At 40.8% G+C, this 20331-nt stretch overlaps 1 protein-coding gene across 2 annotated transcripts in view; it reads right to left on the bottom strand.

Moving 5' to 3' along the window:
• The window catches only part of LOC110976938 (adenylate cyclase type 9-like), a 70012-nt gene that overhangs the window by 47536 nt on the left and 2145 nt on the right, over positions 1–20331 (bottom strand). For both annotated transcript variants that reach the window (XM_022230657.2, XM_022230660.2), the window contains exon 2: positions 13004–14547. In XM_022230657.2, coding sequence (XP_022086349.1) covers positions 13004–14486 — 1483 coding nt within the window. In that variant the 5' untranslated portion in view covers positions 14487–14547. The remainder of the gene's footprint in view (positions 1–13003; positions 14548–20331) is intronic.

Raw genomic sequence — 20331 nt, 5'->3', positions numbered from 1 at the left:
TACAGAAAGAGAGTATGTGAATATTTATTGATAACGAGCTCTTAATAAAACTGATCATCACATGTCAAGGCCAAACACAAAAAATTTCTAACCAAATAAGCCTAATTATCCTTCATGTCCTTGAAATACACACCCTCAAATGGTACACTTTTATTTATCATTCATCACGAACAATCTCACTTGCCATGACTGTCATGCACTGGTCATTATTAGGGCTGAGTAATTCGAATAATTCACTATTCGAATATGCGACCTTCAATTTGATCGAATATCCGATATTCGGTCGCACTGAGCGGCAGACTGCTGATCAACAAACTATACACAAAATCAGTAGCAATAACGCGCACAATTGTACATTACACGTTTAATCACTATAATGGCTTCTCACAACTAGGAGTATCTCCAGCCACGATTGAGCAAGATTTAAGAGACGAACAAAACTTCTTGCCTAGTTGAAAATTTCTATTCCTTTTAATTATTTAATGAATAATTTACTTTTTGAATTGTTGAGTGATTTCTGTCACTTTCCATTTGAATCTGTTTGAAACAAGCCTACATAGTGCAATTTTTCTCATTTAAAACAAAAGAAATGTTCCCTTCCTTTTCATTGATTTTGCATTTGAATATTTAAATTTGTAAATTAATATTCAAATACTTGATAATCGATCAAATATTCAGTAATTTGGATATTCAGCACAACCCTGGCCATTATTATAGCAGCACTCTAGCATAGTGTGGCAATGTTTTGCATTATATTCTTCACCACTGACAAGTACACACCTTTCCGTTTCAGCTGCAGCAGCACTGACTATTGAAACATCCACCACTCCCTAAAACTAAAGCTGAAGTTTGTTTCATGTTTGACACCCACTCCAGTCAACCTTGCTAAATGTAAACGCCAAGCACTCAAGAGCACAACAGTCATAAAATACTGGGTTTAGGCTTTAGCTGTCAGGTTAAGTGTCAAGACAGGTGTTTCATCAGGACACTGCACAACCACTGCGGATAGGTACAGATACATGTACAGCTAGTACATGTATGCATTTTGCATTTGACTGCATTCAGCAGGGCTAGTTCCCATTTCAGCTGAGTTAATTTTGCTGTATTTAATAAGGTACCTTACGAATAACCTTATAGGAACAGGGCTGATGTAATCAGTTGGTTTTACTGGCTAAAAATAGGTAACTACATGTACATGTCTGTATTATTGTGTCCATGATATCAGAAATGTACACTGTATCTGGTATTTGAGTCTGTGATATCAGACAGGTAATCTGTAAACCTCCCTAGCCCAAGTACATGAATTTGTGTACTTAGGCATTCTGGACAAGTAAACGGTCTTATGGACCAATCTGACAAAGAAGATAAACCACAAAACTTTCTGCAGCCAAATTTCCACGGGTTAACTTGGCGCAATGGGATTGTCAGGACACAGTTTCTCACCTGGTTACTATCAATTTTGAGTTCACTGTGTGGCACATACCAGTACATGTATAGGTACTGCCATGCTTTCACCAATCAAGAGCACCAACTAACCTGTACATGTAGCATGAAACTGAGCATTCATCCTCTTTTAAGGTGGTTACAAGTACTGGACTGCAATCCCAAATGTGAAAATCAGCAAAGTATGGCAAAGACACAGGTTAATGAAATGGACTTACTGTTGCTTGAAAGCTGTCTGACATGAACAGTGTATGTAAAGGCAGGGTATGTGATGAAATATACAGTATCTTGAAACGGAGAGATCAAAGGGGGAATGGGGCTGCCTCTCCCTAGTACGGGTACCCTTTTACCTCTCTGACCCAACCAGTTCCCTGAGTCACAATGATAATGGAATTCATACATACATGTACATGCACTGTACACAGGTACATGTAAATGCAAGTGCATGGGATGAATCACTGGATGGGTACCGTCATCGATTAGTAACCAGGCTACCCTTTTCCACTCCTTGGCCATCATTTCCCACCTATATGCACCTGCTGGAGGGCCCTTGTAATTGGGGTTCTGTCCCATTTGTACTATGCAGCCACTGAACAAATATTCTGGCCTGCCATGCCGAAGCATTTCCCGCACAGATTTCATCTTAGCCTGTGACTCCTCCGTCCCCCTTATAAATCTGGAACACCGTGATGAAAATTTCCATAAACAAAAATGGAAACGTAGCAGGTTAAAAAAAATCTGATTTGTTGTAGAATGCGAGTGTGACTGGGTCAAATGTGGTGATTCAAATATTATAGAAAATGAAGCAAACTTCAATTACATCTGCTGCAGTTGAAGGCAGTAGTCAATTACATTACACGCATGTTCTTGAGTCGTCAAATTCCATAACAAGTCCTTTCCCTACCTAGAGAGAGCAATAGTCAATCAACTTATTGCTGAAAAAATATGTCATTCTTTAAATAGTGATAATTCATTCATTTCATGTATTGCTACATGTGTGTGTTTACATTCATAATACATGTATGTCAGTCTCCCTATTCAACAATGTGCAACTTGACCGTATACATGTATTAACATTTGATAATGCCTGCTGATGAGAAGTTATAATGCCCGCTGCGTGAATCATGCACAGGCACCTGGATACGAGACAGTTTAATCAATTCTGATTGGTCAAGAGTCTGTGTGCACGCGGCTCGCCACGCACGCGCCAAGTCCAGATACCATAAGAAGATTCTATTGGGCAATTTGCACAAGGAATATACCATAAAATGGCCAGGGGTGTTCAGCAAAATGAAAGTAAAATTCCGGAACAAAATTGTTGGACATCCATTGACTTCTTTTGACTCTCTAACTAAAAAGGTATTTACATGTATGATTGGGAATAATACCCGCGGCTCGGGCATTAATCTTGTCCATTCTCCTGAGCCGGTCTCACATTTATTCCTTTATTTAAGTACAGGGTGCATGTACATGTACATGTACATGAGGTGCACATGTTCCCAAAATTGTTCAGGGTTTCAGTTTATTATCACTAAATTTTATTGCTCACTCTGGAAACATTAATTTATTCTGTAAAATTTATTTAGGGAAAGGTGCCAAACAAACAATACTATCCAAAACTTGGACTATGTACAACATGTACATGTATATGTATATGGAGTATTATGTACCAATCTGCTGGTCCTTAAAAAGATTTCTCTCATCTGTATCTTTTTCACACTAGCAAGGTGAATCACTTGCCTCTTTTGGGCCTACTAATGATTAATTAAACCTCACCTACAAATTAGTGAACAAAAAAGTCTGACAGTTTGGTCATTTGAAAATTGAGGGCAATGATTATCAAATCAGTTGACAAATAACTGTAAAATTGTGGGCCTACAGGAGGCATGAGAACTATAGTTGTTTTTAAAACAGAACTTCACTGCTGATGTTTCTCTAAATTCACTCATTCATTTTTTCACTCTCAGTAATCCTTTTTTTTAAAGAAATCTTGGCCGCATTCAATTAGCCAATTGAACTTCTGTCTTCTCAATGAAAAATGCTACATACAACATGATTCTTACTCAACCGTCAACGATTCAACGCCCAAATGAAAAACTGCCACCCTTGACTGAGCCTTCAAAATTAGCTTGTTTGCCGTCACTGAGCACTTTCAACCCACCAGATAAATTAATTACATTACCACCCCCCCACACAAAGAAAAAGGGAAGAAAAATAAACAGCCTCTGTAGTCTGTAACAGTCAGGCGTGCAAATACCTCTGCAGCCATTACACGCTTAGACGACTGTGCTGTTCGAGAAGGGAATCATGACCTTTTATTTACGACAGTCCACTCACTTTAATATATTGGAAATTATGGTCTCACAGGAACTGGTGATGTCAGTGCTTTTGTTTGTCAAATGAAATCTCCCTCTTTGGTGATTTCACAGACTGTTGGATGACTTATACAAGTGTTGAAAGTGAAAATCGGCCACAATGCCATAATCACTGTACGATTGAATTTCCGCAATGTAGCCAGCACAAGCACAACCAGTTATTTCATAGGCAAACTACTGTACCAAGTAATTTGCATGACAATTTTTTTGTTTTTTTTTAATCAACGTCTCCTATCTGCAGCACTAAAAATGAGTTTTTTTTACTTCTATTCTGGAAATATGCTTGTAACATCATGCGGAGAAAAAAATATCCCTGCCATAACAATCATCTCAAGAGTCAGGTGGAAACACCTCTTCCATTGACAAAAACAGACCGTATGTGCAAGTGTAGCACATTCATGTATCACTGTATTTTGGTGTCAATCAGCAATACCATGTGCAGTATTTAATGAAAGATTTGATTGGCAGGGGTTGGGGCAGTTTGCATTACGTGTACCGTATCATTAATTTTTGGTGCTTTGAATAAACACGAAAATGTGGTTTCAAGAACTACGGGTGTCCTAAATTTAACATGGGTTACTGATTCAACTAAATACATGAATTTGTACCTACATGTAAGCCGGTGAAAAATTTTTCTACTTATCTCTACGGATCAGAGCATGTGTTTAGCAAACACAAATTCACTGTTTGTCTGCTGTACACCCAATGCTAATTGTTGGGTCTGTGATCGGCACTCAGTTTGTACACAAAATCCAAACTTAAGAGTAAGTTGACAATAAATAACCGATGAGTTATTTGCAAGATTTGCTCATTGAAAAAAGATTATTCAAAATGTACCAGTATGTAAACCACTGGTTAAAAATCTAGGCAATGTGAGTAAAAAGAGCAGTATAAATGTACACGTGCATGTAGATACCACAAAGCATCCTTCCACAATCATCTTTGCTTCCAGTGCAAAGTGACGATTCAGAGAGCCACATTGGTTGGCACCACCCACCGTGTTTGGGTTTCACAGCTTACCGGTAACATGTCCCTTGCATATGATACAAGGATTCTCTATTATCCTCTCTCTTACCAAAATTGTGTATTTTTCTCCAGGAAACCCAAACTCACCCCTGCCCTATTAAAATTGAATTCATTCATATGTACATGTACAAGCAGCCTAATACTGTATATTATACGTGTGTTTTAATGTCTGTAAAAACAGTATTCGTGTACAGGTTCGTGTACATGTACTGATAGTGTCTACACGTACCGATAGAGGAAATGATAGATTAATGCCACACGATTGGCTGAAACAAAGGTCAAACATTAGTATACATGCCAGCACAACGTAATGTGTATTGGCATGTTTGAGAAATGCACTTAAAGATCAATCATATTGGTGCTTAATAATTTCACTTTTTATGAAATTTAGTTATAAAACAATCTATTACGTAAAAGCAAACTAAAGATTGCTAGTGACATCAGAAGCATGAGATGAAATCCTCCTTTACGTCAGGCAAACTGAACAAGAAAGTCGTCGGGTGTATCTAATAGAAGCTTGTTTTGATAAAGTTACACTATGGCTCTGCAATTACATGTAAATGACTGTTTCGTTATTTCAGGGTGAACATGCCCACATGTATGAGCGCTGAGCTTGCTCACACTTAACTGTGAATTAAAAGAGGTTGGACAGTGAGAGTGACTTGGCATTGCATTTACATCAACAATGTTGATCAACACTGGATCATATGATAAAGCTGAATCATCCCAATATGAACTGGAGTAATTTCAGGCAGAATGATATCTCAGTAACTTACAAATGTACTTTACCCATTTTTTCCTCTATTCTCTGTGCTATAAAGCCCCCTATAATGGCTGCAAGGTCAAGATGCTCTGGGGAAACGAAAGCTGTATTATGACATCATGACATTGTTACATTTGTTTACCGCCTTCATCCACACTTTTTACCGTGAGCATTCTCGCGGTGGAACTTAACTCACAAAAGACACTTTTTTTGAAGCTGCCACATTAGTCATTATATGGGTAATAAAGACCAATTCCCTGTTAAATAACCAGGTCAAAGAAATGTGATTGATCTAAGGATGTGTAAATGACATATTAACTACATGCACTTAACAGGCACATGTACATGTGTACATGTACATACAGTGTACGACACAGTGTACTGTACCATAAATATTGGAAGTTACACATGTAAGGTTTGCCATAAATTTCAGGTTGTACATGTACATTGACATGTCCATGTACCGGTATCACTGAACTTTCTCACGCTAGTAACAGTATGATTTAAATACACAAGCACATGAAAAGTACAGTACTAAATGCAAGTACATTTACACGGCTTGTCAACCTGTGTCCAAGAAATGCCGTTGTACAGACACATACCGGTACATGTACGTGTACATGTAGAGTATGAACGTACATGTACATGTACATGTATGTGGATGAGTACATTTAAATAAGCCATTTGCAAGTTGAATTTGAATAAAATCTGGTGCACTGAGTTATCAGACTGCACATAAACATAACGATTTGAATTCCCCAGACTAAAGACACTGCTGCTGTACCTAGTGATTCGGGGCAAGCTTTTGCATAGCGACCACCATCTCTGGAATGGACTGGTTCCTTTGTGCCCTTCTTATCCATTGAGAACAGTGTATTGTTGCAAGGCATCTCTCATGTAACTAAGCAAAAGCTTGCCCCAAATCATGAGGTATAGCAACAGTAGTTTTAGTAAGGAGAATTCAAGTTGTTATGTTCACGTGAATTTAAAGAACTCAGTGTACCAGATTTGGGTCAAAGTTAACTCCCAAAAGGCTTATTGTTCCAGTGTACAAAGTTCAAGTCAAACTTGGTGCAGCACAAGAAAAAGAGTGCCAATCCCCAATCCTGCCAATGTAAACATGTCAAATATGTAGCCTGCGTGTAATTCCGATGCTACATGTACCAACAGCCATTGCCCTGACTCAGATGACATGGCGTTGATCATTCTGACTATGGACTGACCTTTCCGAGGCATGGGATCAGGGTTTCTAAGCCTGATGATAGGATTATGAGTGCCGTGATGTCTTGGCCTGTGAACTGGGTTAATATCACAGCAGTATAATGTTGGGAATGCTGGAAATCAAGCAGAAATGAAACCATATAACGTCTCATCCATTTTATGCTTGTTTTTCTTTCTGAAAAGAGTTTTCCTTGCAAAAACATTACTGGGGAAGGTGTATGAATTGTTAGCAACCGGCTGTGGAAATCTACATGTGTACCACTATGAGAAAAAAATCCAAATAGCTAAGGAAGCTGTGGGGCACATGCATAGATGTACAAAATATACATGTACCGGGTACATCCATGCCCTTGCCTCATTATCTGATGTACATGTAATTTACCCAGAGAGATGCTTTCTGATGAACACTAATACTGTCTCAACTCAACTCGCCCAACATTGGAAAAGTTGCTTTTGTGTGAGCAACTGATCATTGTAAGACATGTAAAAGATTAGTATGCAATTAATAGGATAAGATAAATGGCAGGGCAGAATGTGCGTGTTACATACAAACTGTCCTCTCAGACTGAGAGAAAAAATTTCAATCCAATTAATATTATTACTCGACCACACCAGCACACACATACATCTACAGAGCATGCATATTTCATACATCTGCTTATTTCTTTCCTCAGAATACAGATACCGGTAGAGAAGAAAACAAAAAACCCCACCAAAAACATAGATCTGAACAAAGACAAAGGACAATATACCGCTATGCAATCAGCTCCTAAAAGGATTGCCCAAAGGAACTTATTGGATACTGTCTTTTGTGCAGTACCAACATAAATTTATAATTGATTTACTCTTAAATTGGGAGGGTTCTTTCCCAAGTGGTCAGTGACCTATATGTACATGTACATGTACCAGTACTATCAGTTTTTAGTATGGTGCATTTGAATACTGCCACTCACTGCATTGTACATGTGTACAGAGTGTTGCATGGTATACATGTACATGCGGTGTACATGTATGTACACGTTTACATGTGCGGCATGCAACACATGTACCAAATCATGTACCCTCGTTAATATGTACATGTATGAATGCACATTGTTCTCTTAAATTCAAGACCGTAAGGTTCAGACTGTGTACTGGCAATTAGTACTATATTGCCCTCATGGTCAGCAAACATACATGTACCGTACAATGAAGCACAACAGTAAGACGTCACCAATCCAAAATGGTCCAAATTTCAGAACTGAGAAACTTTATTTCAGTTGTGTTTTTGTCTCTCCAAGCCTTGCTCAAGCAGCACTACCATGGCAGGTACATGTCCTTACACATAAAATGAGTAGTAAAATGCCGTATGATGAGCTTTCCAAACCGCTACTCCGTTGCCACCAAGCGACACCTCCCAATGTCTTTTTTCCCCCTTGTGTCCTCTCTCCTACGTGTACCTTCAACTCCTCCCCCCCCTTCCCTTCTTTTATCCATCTGTCCAGACACAGACAGATCAGCAGATTCGGACTGGTTGCCCGCCAGGGCTGGGCACCGGGGGGAATTATTGCTTGAGGTTTCCGCTTTTAGTTTCAGATGCCCAGTTTCTTACCCATCAATATTCACTGAGTGGCCACCGGCCGCCGTGCATTTCCGATCGCGCCGGCCTGTCTCGGAAAATAGGTTTTCAAATGTCAGCGCAACACGTCTTAGGCAAGGTACCATCAGGACAACATGTGGCAAAGCATGGAGAAACCTTCCTTGCCATTTTTCATCGCCGAAAAGTACGTGTAGTTGCTTCTATTCAATTAAATACGTATAGACACTTCAAATTGGCCTTGGACTTGGGGTTATACATGTATGACTAGTACTCTGTGCATGAACGTGTCAGACAAGAAATACCATAGAGACCCATATCAGGGGTGTGCATGTACATGTATGTGCTAGTACCGGTACATGTTTTAACCATAGAGGACAAATGGTATGGTACACGTAAATATCCAATTTGCATACATTCTACGGGCATACATTGTACATGTACAGTGGTAACTTTGCACTTGAGCCAACAAGCTACAATAAGGAACTTCGGCTTTACAAAAGATATTTGTTTGCATTTCAGCAAAATCTGGAGTGAAAAATCCAAAGTACTGGTACGTGTAAGTACGTGGATTAATGAGTAAGAGGCAAGAAGGATTTCTATCCACCTGCTATGAGAAAAATATCAGTATGCCATTACGTATTTCTGGCCTCAATATAACAAATACACCAATCAAACATTCAAATGAATGATTAGAACAAAATTTTCTAGACTTTTAAAAGAAAATGGCATCCATGATGCAGAAATGGGTGATTTGAAATAGACCAGAAATACGCACTTTATGACATGGGAGATTCGGTGAAGGTGCATGCAGTTTTCAAATTAGCAATGTGAGTATCTACACTAATGCCCTCCGGCGATTCAACTGGATTCTCTGAAATCTTTGCACCAGTTCCTTCTCAGGCAGCTCATAATTCAACACCCTCGGAGCGGGAGGGAGAAAAAAATTTTGGGAGAGAAAAAAATTGTGAGCGTCTAACCGCTGGCCAATCAATGAGACTCTAAAAAGATAACGTGACCCGTTAAATGTCAGCTTGCTTCAGACATGTGTAGCCTGAGCCCCCAATCCAGTTGACATATTGTCGGTCCTCCGAAGATGGCACAGGGAGAAATTTAATGAGGGAAAGTCACTGTACATTGTTGACCCAACTTGCAACAATGCTGATCTGATGGATCTCGAATGGCAAAATAAAAATAGCAAGCCTTTGCCCCCAACTGTAAAGATCTGCGTACATTGTGACCATAAAAAATGGGCCAGAGAGAATGTAGGCAAAAGAAAACTAGATTAGGATTCAACATTTGTTTTTTCTTACCAAATGCAATTGTGTATTGTGCAATATGGGCTTAAGTGTTTCTTTTGAAATGAGTCAGAACAAACTGGCACAAAAAATCTTATTCTGCAAATGCATTGATTCTTGTTTTTTTGCAACTGTACGTGCCCAGAAACAAAACACGCATACGCTACACCAGGCTGACTATGCGTCTCTGTGTTTAAATGAGACGCACACTTCTGAAATTCCACCTTTCTGACTCTGAATGCACAGCAAAGATCGTGGTTGGGCGGGCTGGAATTTCATGTCTGCAAACCCAGAAGGGAAGCCTGCGTATTGAAGTCTCCATGCAAATACCCAGTAGTCACTAGCCTTTACAACCAAAAAATGAGCCCTGTGACATTCAACACCAAAAGTCTCTACTGGAGTACATGAACATGCAAGACATCACACTGTGAACATGACTCATCACCTTCGGATGTTGGAGTTACTCATCTGTGAAGAGAAATACAGAATCGTGAACGTGCACCACATGAACCGCTACATACCAGAACAATGTACATGTACATGTATGTACCAACAGCAAATTGATATACATGTACATGTATTCTGGGTGCTACATGTGCCATTATGTGCATGGATGCATGTTAAGTATGCACATCAGTTAGGCTTTTTTTTTTCTTTTTGTGTTTGTCAGTCACACAGAATCAACACTGAAGTCATGCATATAGTGCAACGAAAAACACAGAATACTGAATAAAGACTTATGTAATTTCAGCAGAGAGTCAATTGTCTGAATTGTTGTAAATTCAGAGATCCAGTGTGGTAGAGGGCATTTCTACTGAGCAAACACATGTACATGAATTTATTTACACATGTACATGTATACATGTAAATCTTCATGTGCAGTGAGCATGCTCACACTAACAGATGTACTTGTTCAGTAGTTGTAGGGGCACCCACATGATACATGTATCTCACCTAATTGTACCACCGGAAACGTTGTGAGGACAGAGAATGTCCCCACAACTCAGCCCTGATTTGCCTTAAACATAAGAAACTCTTCCCTTAAATATTAAACCGCTGAAGGCCTACCCACATGTACCGGTACATGTACATGTATGGAGACCTGTAGACTTTATCCTGTGAGCAGAGCCACATGCAACGCGGTACACAGTACGGAGTACATATACATGTACATACAGATATGTACTGGTAAATCTACACAAAACTGTTTATATACCATACAAGTGCCCATGTGTACACCGCAATGCGACTGTACTGCAAAACATTTCGAATACATGTACATGCAAAATACTAAGCAACATGAACCATTTTTATGAAATAAAGTGTGTGTCAAAAGTTCATGTAAAATGTATTTAAATGTATATCTATGCATTGACTGGTACTTGTGCTTGTACATGTACATGTAAATGGACACCAGCATATCTGCTGAGGATCATCTTATGGAGCAAACAAAAAGGAAACCGTGCTTAACAACTTACATAAAGTACATGTACTGTACATGTACATGTATGTGTACTGTACCTGGGTAATTCCAGAAATAAGGGGTCCAAAAGTGAGACATTTTTGTGTCCCTGTTACATCTGACCTTTGTTATTTGATATAAAAATATCACCGGAATGGATTTCAAACTATTACTGTTTGTTTGGCAGGCAATTTCCATTAACTCATCACTCTTGGAAATCAGAAAATGTGTTCTGAACTTACAAAATCATATGTCAGATGTGACAGGGACATGAAAAAAATGGACCCCTAAGGAAGAGCCAGTCAGCATTAACATACTGACATTATTTTTTAACGGTAACCCTTTTCTGTTCTTAGCAGAAGTTCTGTGCTTAGCAGTTAACAAAATCCACCTCTAGTATCAACACTACCATCACAGATTACACACAGACCTACGTGCATGAGCACAATGCTCATGTATTTGTACATGCACTGCCTACATGTACATGTATACATGTACCTGCTTGTAATGAACAGACAAATTTACATTTCCTAGTCCAGCATTTTTTGTATTTACAATACCAGCCAGCATATCCTCTTGAAACAGATCACTTACAGTGACATCTATTTTTAGAATTTCTTTTATCGGCCTCTAATTACTCTGCCAACAATCCGCTTCTATTTTGAGGCTTGAGGATAAGCCCTTGCAAAGTGACAGTACTGATGTTACAGGGGTGAACACTTTCAATTGCATTCCTCGGTCTCGGTGTGGTTTCCTGCCTGAAGGATAAATGCACTGACTTAGCAAGGGAAAGCACTGCAGTTAGGGTCTCACAATTAAATAAGCACATGATTTAAATCTGTCCTCTGAGTGATGTGTGAAGCATCTTTGTATATGATGCAGCTCTTTTACCCCGGAATGCTTGCTAAAATGGACTGAGTTTCGGTATTTCAAAATGGATTACACGATTGTGCAGTCACTTAATACTTGTGGAAAAAAGTCTTTGCATTCATTGGTTGGGAAACTGTGTAACTGGATAATTCCAGGAGTTAGGGGTCCAACAGTGTGCCATTTTTGTGTCCCTATTGCATGTGACCTTTGTTAGTTGACATGGAAATATCACCGGAATTGATTTCAAACTATTACTGTTTGTTTGGCAGGTAATTTGCATTAATTCATCACTCTTGGAAATCAGAAAATGTGTTCTGAACTGACAAAATCATGTGTCAGATGTGACAGGGACACAAAACAAAATGGACCCCTAATTTCAGGAATTACCCATATGGTGAAAGTCTTCAAGTTTCTTCCAGCCCAAGTGAACATGAGGGGGCAATTGGAATTCATGTACACTGCACAGCTGAACAAAGATCACTTGTCAGACTAGATCCCAGTACTTCCTGCTTCTGCTATGAGGCTGATCAACCAAATTGTTTATGGTACTTTTCATAAGTGGAGAATGTTAACATAGAAACAAACACCATCTCCAACATGTCACACCAAGGAAAGAAAAAAGAATCTGTCACATGTGCATACATTTGTGTACATGTGGTCTGCAAGTGTGGCCTGTAAGTATGGGTACAGTTTATATAAGTAAACAACACATGAGAGAAAATGTGATCAGAACAGATGGTCTGAAGCTAAGGAGGTCAGCAGGCCACCTTGTTCAAAATATTAGCAAGAGGCTTGCACTGTGGCAGTTACAAGAAAAAGATAATCAATAAGTATTCAGCATGCACTACACAAACACTGGAGCTGCCAGGATGATCAATACAGAGACTTCCTTCCCTACAAATTCATAAAATTTCCCCTCCCTTCTGGTTCTTCTGCCACAAACAATACAAACAGAAAATTGTTACCTACCGAGGAAGACAGCCTGGCGATCACCTCTGCTCTCTTCCATGATGTATTTGTCGCCTAGGAACTCAGCAGTCTGTGCCGAGACATGCACCTTGCCCGGGATGCCAGATGCCTCCATCTTATTGGCCATGGTTACGTCGTTGGACCAGACGTCAAACTTGTAGCGGCGGTTGCCAATGATGCCGCACAGCACTTTGCCCGTGTGGACACCCACGCGCATGTTAACCTTCTCCCCAGTCTCCTGGCAGAAGTCCTTGATAGCTTCGATCATGCTCAGGCCCATGTCGACGCAGCATTCGGCGTGGTCAGGCCGGGGCTCGGGGCAGCCCGAGACGCAGTAGTAGCAGTCGCCCAGCGTGCAGATCTTCTCACACTTATGCTCCAGGCAGAGGATGTCAAACCGGCCAAAGAGGTTGTTCAGCAGACCCACTAGCACATCGGCGCTCTTGTTGGCGCTCATCCGGGTGAAGCCTGCAATGTCAGCAAACAAGATGCTGACGTCCTCCATCAGGTCCATGTAGAAAGGCCGGAAGATCTTGTCACTGCGCTCGCCTTTCTCCTCCAGGAGCTTGTGGGCGATGGAGTCGGGCATGAGGGAGTGGATGGTAGTCTCTTTCAGCTGCTTCTCAACTTGGTGCTGGTGACGGGCCATGACCGCCTGGCCGATCTTCATGAAGGTGTTGCGGGAGCGCACCTGCGTCATGAAGAAGACGTGGGTGCCCATCAGGTGCACGCACACATGCAGGAAGAGCTTGTTGACGACCTCGCCGGTGATGCTATGCTCACTGCTCTCTGGGTCCACATACAGGAAGTACAGTAGTTCATACGCCACAGAGAACATTAACATTGGGATGAGGGTGTACAGGTAGGGCATGGGGATCAATGTGTACATCATAAGAATTGTTTCAATGCACATGGCAAACGTGGCTACACTGCTCATGGGTGAACTGGTCCCAGCCGAGCTGTGCGACACAAAAGTGACTAGAGTTAGGCCGCACAGGCACAGACACAGCACTCCCGAGACCTTCTGGAAGTGACTCTTATAATGGTGAGAGATGGTGAAGATGAGGAGGATGACACACAGTACCAGCAGGCACGCCACGGCCAGCTCAAATGCAATCCAGGCCTGCTGGCCACTGTCCTCTTGGTCCTTCAGGCAGAGATGGTCCGTCTGCCGGCCCACGGTGTTGCGGACGGGCAGATATATCAGCCAAACCACACAGGCGGCCAGGATGTAGCACAGGGCGTAGCGGAACCGCCGGCGAATCTGGGAGAAGGAGTTGCTCTGGAATTGCTCCTCAATGATGCCCGAGTCAAACTTAGGATTCCACCAGCTGCCCGAGGCGCGCTCAAAGAGCTTAGGACACAGGCTCCGCCCCTTGGTACGGCTGTTCTCCGAGCTGCGTCGCCGCAAGGTGACCTCTACTGGCATCTCGTCTGCGTTGGGGTTGAAATGAACTTCTATGTCGCTGGCATTGCCTGCCATTGTGGTATTTCACTTGGGTTTAGTTCAGCCTTAATGATGTCACTTCAGGATCTTATGGACACTGTAGAAAAGACAAGATCAGAAAACAAAGTTATTCTTCTGATACAAAATTTGAGAAAGAAAACAAAATTAAGACAGACTGCACACTGGTCAAGACCTTGCATGCTATCATGCACTTGTGCCTCAAAATACAGGTACATGCACATCACACCACATTTGCTGTGCAGTTACCAAATACATGTATTTTCATGGTCAAGTCAATACTCCCAGGCCAAATGTTGGCATCTCATATGAAGCTTGTAAAATAACGAGGCCAAACCTCATCCCAACTGTCACCAGACCCAGACTGCCCACAGCGCATGGTTGCACTACCTTCTTCTCAAGATGCATCAACACTGCCAGTTCTTGAACACAGTCCTCTACATATGTCACTTCTGACCTTTGCTGAGGACCCCTGTGAAAATTCATGTGGAAGCAATGCTATCGCTCATCTCTGCATGGCCAAAGAGCCGCCAACATTCTTCTCTGGTCTAGAAAGCTTGCCGCTGTGTTCCGATAATCCAACAGGCGAGTAAATATGGTGATTGCACGCAGCCCAGATAATCCATTATTCAGGACTGTCACTTGTGTGAGGAATTTTTTGGCAGGTTTAGCTCAAATTTCAGGTGTGGGAAAATTCGTCATAAATCTTTTTTCTCCTGTGTCTAAGGCTATGGTCGGCAGACTGGCGACCAACCCGCCATCAGCCACAGACTGCAAGACAGACTGTGCTGTTAGCATATCTCATGGCCTGAAGAAGCCACCTTTGTACGTGGACATTTCTAAATAAATTCTGAAATAAACAAGCTGACTGCTATCTGTTGCTGTCATAAATTATGACAGTCGTACATGTATGTGTAAGGAACTTCCACATGTAACAGCATCTCACATTGCATCCCAGGTCCATTTGGGTGCGGCCACAATTGAAGGAATGTGCTTAGTACCATGTGCATAATTGGAGATCAATTTAAATTATCTTAAAATAGCGATGGACAGCCACTGCAGACGTCTCTTGGTTGCTCTAATTAGCATCCTAAACAATTCCAGACTTGCTTCACTCAACCATTTATCACTGACTTTGATTCGGCTTGGCTACAAACAATGGCTCAGCGAAATTCAACTGAGAAAATGGCACAAATCAAAATTAACAGATAATTATCAAATGTTACATACATCCACGCTTGACTTGCGTATGTACCTATCAAACGTCATTTGCTACAGGCGACAGTTACTATACATACACGTAATATCAATAATGCATAGTTCCATGCACTACAACGACTACAGTTCGGCCTGAGAATATTCCTTTGCCTCTCTAACCTAACAGTAATTGTTAATCACATTACCCATTTATGCTTTGAATCAGGGAAAAATACATGTTTTTGACAAGCATAGCACTTCCAGAACTGACGGCAATTACAGCCTATTTTTGTTCCCTTAACTAAAGTTTTCTGTAGATTAGGAATTCTCCACAATGTTTTATTTCCTCTCCGACCTCTATCCTAACATTCAGTTTCAACACAGATCTGGAAACTAGCCATGTACAATTTGTGGCTTGCATCACTAACTGAAATACCGGTATCCCAGATAGTTGCTGCACCACAAACTGACGTATCGTGTGTACAAAGTCTATGGATGGTCTGACACTTCATGGTGCACCAAACTATCCTATACGTCACTTCAAGGTGAAAATGACAAATTATTTGTCATGATATCATCCTACAGTAGATTTGCAACAAGTTGACCATCTTGACTGTATTTACTATACCTACATTGCATAAATTTGCATTTACCTCATGCATATTCAGCTATCAACATACACATCAGTGTAAGCCATGGCTGGCCTAGGCACTTACATACTTCTTCTGATTCAACATACCAGTACGTACATGTACATCATGCACTACTTAGTAATGATACCGATCTCTTTTTGGTGTATCACAGCCCATTGGTCATTAATGAACCAGTCTCCCCTTGGAGATCAGAAAAGCAGATGATGATGATTTCACAGTAACTCTGCCACAGAGAGCCATGAGAAACTCAGGCTAAGCATGAGGCACGGTAGCACAGCACAATGCCTGTGAATATACCACAGCCTAGGGCTGGGCATTTTCTTCAAGGGATGCAGGGGCATGGCATACATGCAGTGTACAAATGAATCTTGATAAAAGGAGCAGAAACACACATCACAGTTATACCTAAATTCAAACAAGCTGATTGAACACAACCTTTCACAGAGCCCATTGCAGTCCATTTTTCTTCTGTATTATAAGAACTTCAACAAATTTAATCATGTTTCAAAAATTATCCCTTTTGAGAAAAGTTTGCACAAACACATTTCCTTGTCCCCCAGAAATGAATGATAGACAGACAGTACAATTTCATATGGTTGCAACGCACAGAACACTGACTCAAATCAATGAAAAACTATACATACAGTATGCATCAGTTTTCATTTCCTGAAAATCTTACCATAACTCTCCCTGTGGGAAATGAACAGCACAAATTTCTCTGCCACACATTCTTAGGGAGCCATGTGACGGGCTGATTGACATCAAGTTACAACACGTGATAAAAAGGCATCCTAAAGGGCATTTGTGGGGGAAATCCCACACACCTTTGTTTTTTGTTTACATAATCACAGAAAATGTAATTCAGCCTGTTCCTACTTCTGAGCACCACATATCATGCTCTTTGCCCACTCAGAGTCATCAAGTAATCACGCCGCTTGATCTTATTAAGTTTCTAGGCCAGTATCTTCCTTTCCGAGTATTAACCATGTTAAACTGGTGAGTGGAGACACCTCACTCATTTTTGTTTGGCAATAAACCACAATAATTCCCATTTGCTGGGACTGAAAGTCCCAGCAAAGGGTAATTTCAATTTTCAGCCTGTCAAAAATCTGACAAATTCTGTCAAATTCTACCCAGTATTCTTGGTTTGCAGAAGTTCAAAAGGGCATTGCAATTCTATACAAGAGAAGGAAACACTGTCATGTGGTGATGGCCAACTTGTTGTTGGTTGAAATGAAATTTACATTAAATCCTTCTCTAAAATAATAACTCTGTTGTGTTGTGTTGGCACTGTCAAATTCAATAGTCATATAGCTTGTCAACCAATTGAAAATTGTCTTTCCTTTGCTCAGCCATGAAAAAGTCAAAGAGTTCATTGCAGTTTGCATCTTTTTAGAACGTACAGGTACAATCAAGTACAAATCACAGCAAGGAAGGGGAAGTTCAGTAAAGCTTGTCTGACAATTACAACCACAATCAGACCAGTGTGGAATGCACCTGTTGTACTGTTTGGAACAATTTGCGGTACCCTGTTTCCTACAGCTGCATTTTTCCAAACAATAACTTCTATGAAAATACGTAAGAAAAAATTGGGGTTGACAAATATTTCAAATTCCACTGAAAAGCAAGCCTCAAAAGGTCCCAATGATTAGTGGTCAGGAAGGGTGAAATGTAAATGGGAGGGGAGAAATGGGAAAACCCACACACACCATTCTTGTTCAAGATAGTTCACGAACATGACACAACTACTTCAAAAGTGTTTGTCAGAAAACTTACGTGTGAAACAAACAAGAAAGGGGTGTGTTACATGTTGTTCATGGACAGTATCCAATCTCACAGTAAATACTAATACATATGTATGTATACTGTGAAACACATTTTTTCAATCTGTTACTTCCATTATGATTGTAGAAGGCCAGCTGCACTTTTTCCCCCCAGATAATTGAGTGCCTGACAAGTGCAAAGTTTCGTGGTTTCAATACCTTGGTATTTCCAAGGGCACATATACAAAGAGTCAATGGGGGCCATGGCTCCCTTAAAGGAGCTAAACAAGTTCCATATTTTAGAAAAATGCAATTTTGGGGGTCGTTTTCATTTTCCTCCCATCCCAAAGTGCGCGCACAACCACAAAATCACCCCTCAGAAAGGCCATCAAAGATTACAGGAAAAAAGATCCATATTTCTTGCCCCTTCCACCCCCCAAAAAAGTTTGGCCTTCCGAAAATTTGGTTGGGGATACAGCCTTGGGTAAAATCAATCACACATTCCATGGTCAAACATGAAAAAGTGTACTTTCCTGCCCAACTTCTAGAAAGTAACTGCAAATATCCACTTTGGTGTCGCTGGACTCACCAGCAATGACCAAAATAGGAGGAGGTTTGTTATTATCTTGTTGATTAGCAACAAGAAAAATATTCACACAGTTGCAGAATATCTTGGAACTCACGCAGCAGCAAAAGTAAATGGTTTTGTTTTGGATTCACCCTGACTTCATATCCGCATTGTAACCAGCTATTGGGTCGTCTGTGTGAACTAAGATTTGGTTCCAACCAATCCCTGTTCTTAGTGCATTACTTTATTCTCAGCATCACATTCTGCTTCATTTTTCATCTAAGAGTAAATACCCTCATTTGAGGTGCCCCTACTTTTTTCCACTCTGTATCAGAAGGAATTCCATTTATCGAGCATCACAACTTTTGAGTACTGTAAACGCCTGCAAGTTGACCTCACTTTTTGGGCTCGCTCCCTTTCCTCACTAAATTCAAAACAAATTAGGCAGAATGTATTTAGCCATGGCTGGCTAATTTGACTAAACGATATTTAGCCAGACAGATGCACAGTAACTGTGTTGGGGACTTCAAACTCTTTTTTGTGACAAATTTTAGTCTGGTTCTGTGCCAACATACATGTACATGTAGTCATTGTGACTTTACAGCGTACACTCACAAGGTGGGAATCAGACCATTTTACATTTTCAGACTATTTCCCTAAAAAAATCCTCCAGAGCCATGAATCAGAAAAATAAAGTTACTCTGTAATTAAATAATGGAGAAAAAGAAGAATGTTTTTATTGTTGTGACAAAAAAAGGCGGGGTAAGAGTTCCATATATGGACACCACTGAATTTCCTGTGCAATAGTTTATTAGCCATCAGAAAGTGATAACATACATTTTAGCAGTGAAAATGTTGCAGCATTTACTTAGAAAACACTTAACGGTTTCCAGATCAGTTTCATAGGGTTTGTGCACAGGGTGTCAAGTGGTCATTTATAGAACTCTTTCCAAAGTCAATAAGCCTTATTGCAAATCCTGCATGGGTGATTTTGTGCAATGATAGAAAGGCATTGTGGGAAGGAAAAAGGGGCAATGTTTGCTCCTTTTTTCTTCCCACAATGCCTTTCTATCATTGTACAAAATCACCCATGCAGTATTTGCGATAAGGCTTACAGCTTGGAATTGAACTTAGCTGGGAGGGTTTCGAGTCAACTCGGACCCAAACCAACTCGGACCCATGCCAACTCAGACCCACAACCAACTCGGACCCAATACTAACCCGGACCCAATACTAACCCGGACCAACGACCAACTCGGACCCACAACCAACTCCGACCCGATACTAACTCGGACCTACGACCAACTCGGACCCACCCTTAGTCAACTCAGACCCAACCCCAGGAGTGTGATTAACTTGTTGAAAATGTTGTTTTGTCCACTTTTACATTTTAGCATTTGGTAAATGACACTTTTGCACTGCATGCTGCCGAGATGTAACGTCCTCTCTACACGTAATGCAGGGAAACAGTGGCACAGGCTTCCCTAAATTTCTCAGTTTACAAGTTTGAACAGGCATGGTGGTTGAAAACCGTACAGGACTAGATTTAATATCAGTGATGTCTTGGAAGTGAGAAGTAACCGACGAGCGTCGTATTTTTATGGAGGCACATTTCCTTTGATGTCTTATTTGCTGCTTGTAATCTGGAATCTTAATCGGTTATTAGCTTCCGAGGTAGCGGC

Source organism: Acanthaster planci, linkage group LG02 (assembly GCF_054643075.1).
Source record: "Acanthaster planci isolate LZ-2023a linkage group LG02, COTS_SCS, whole genome shotgun sequence".
Classification (NCBI taxonomy): Eukaryota; Metazoa; Echinodermata; class Asteroidea; order Valvatida; family Acanthasteridae; genus Acanthaster; species Acanthaster planci.
The sequence above is the reverse complement of the archived record's forward strand: the minus strand, read 5'-3'. Positions and strand labels throughout refer to the sequence as shown.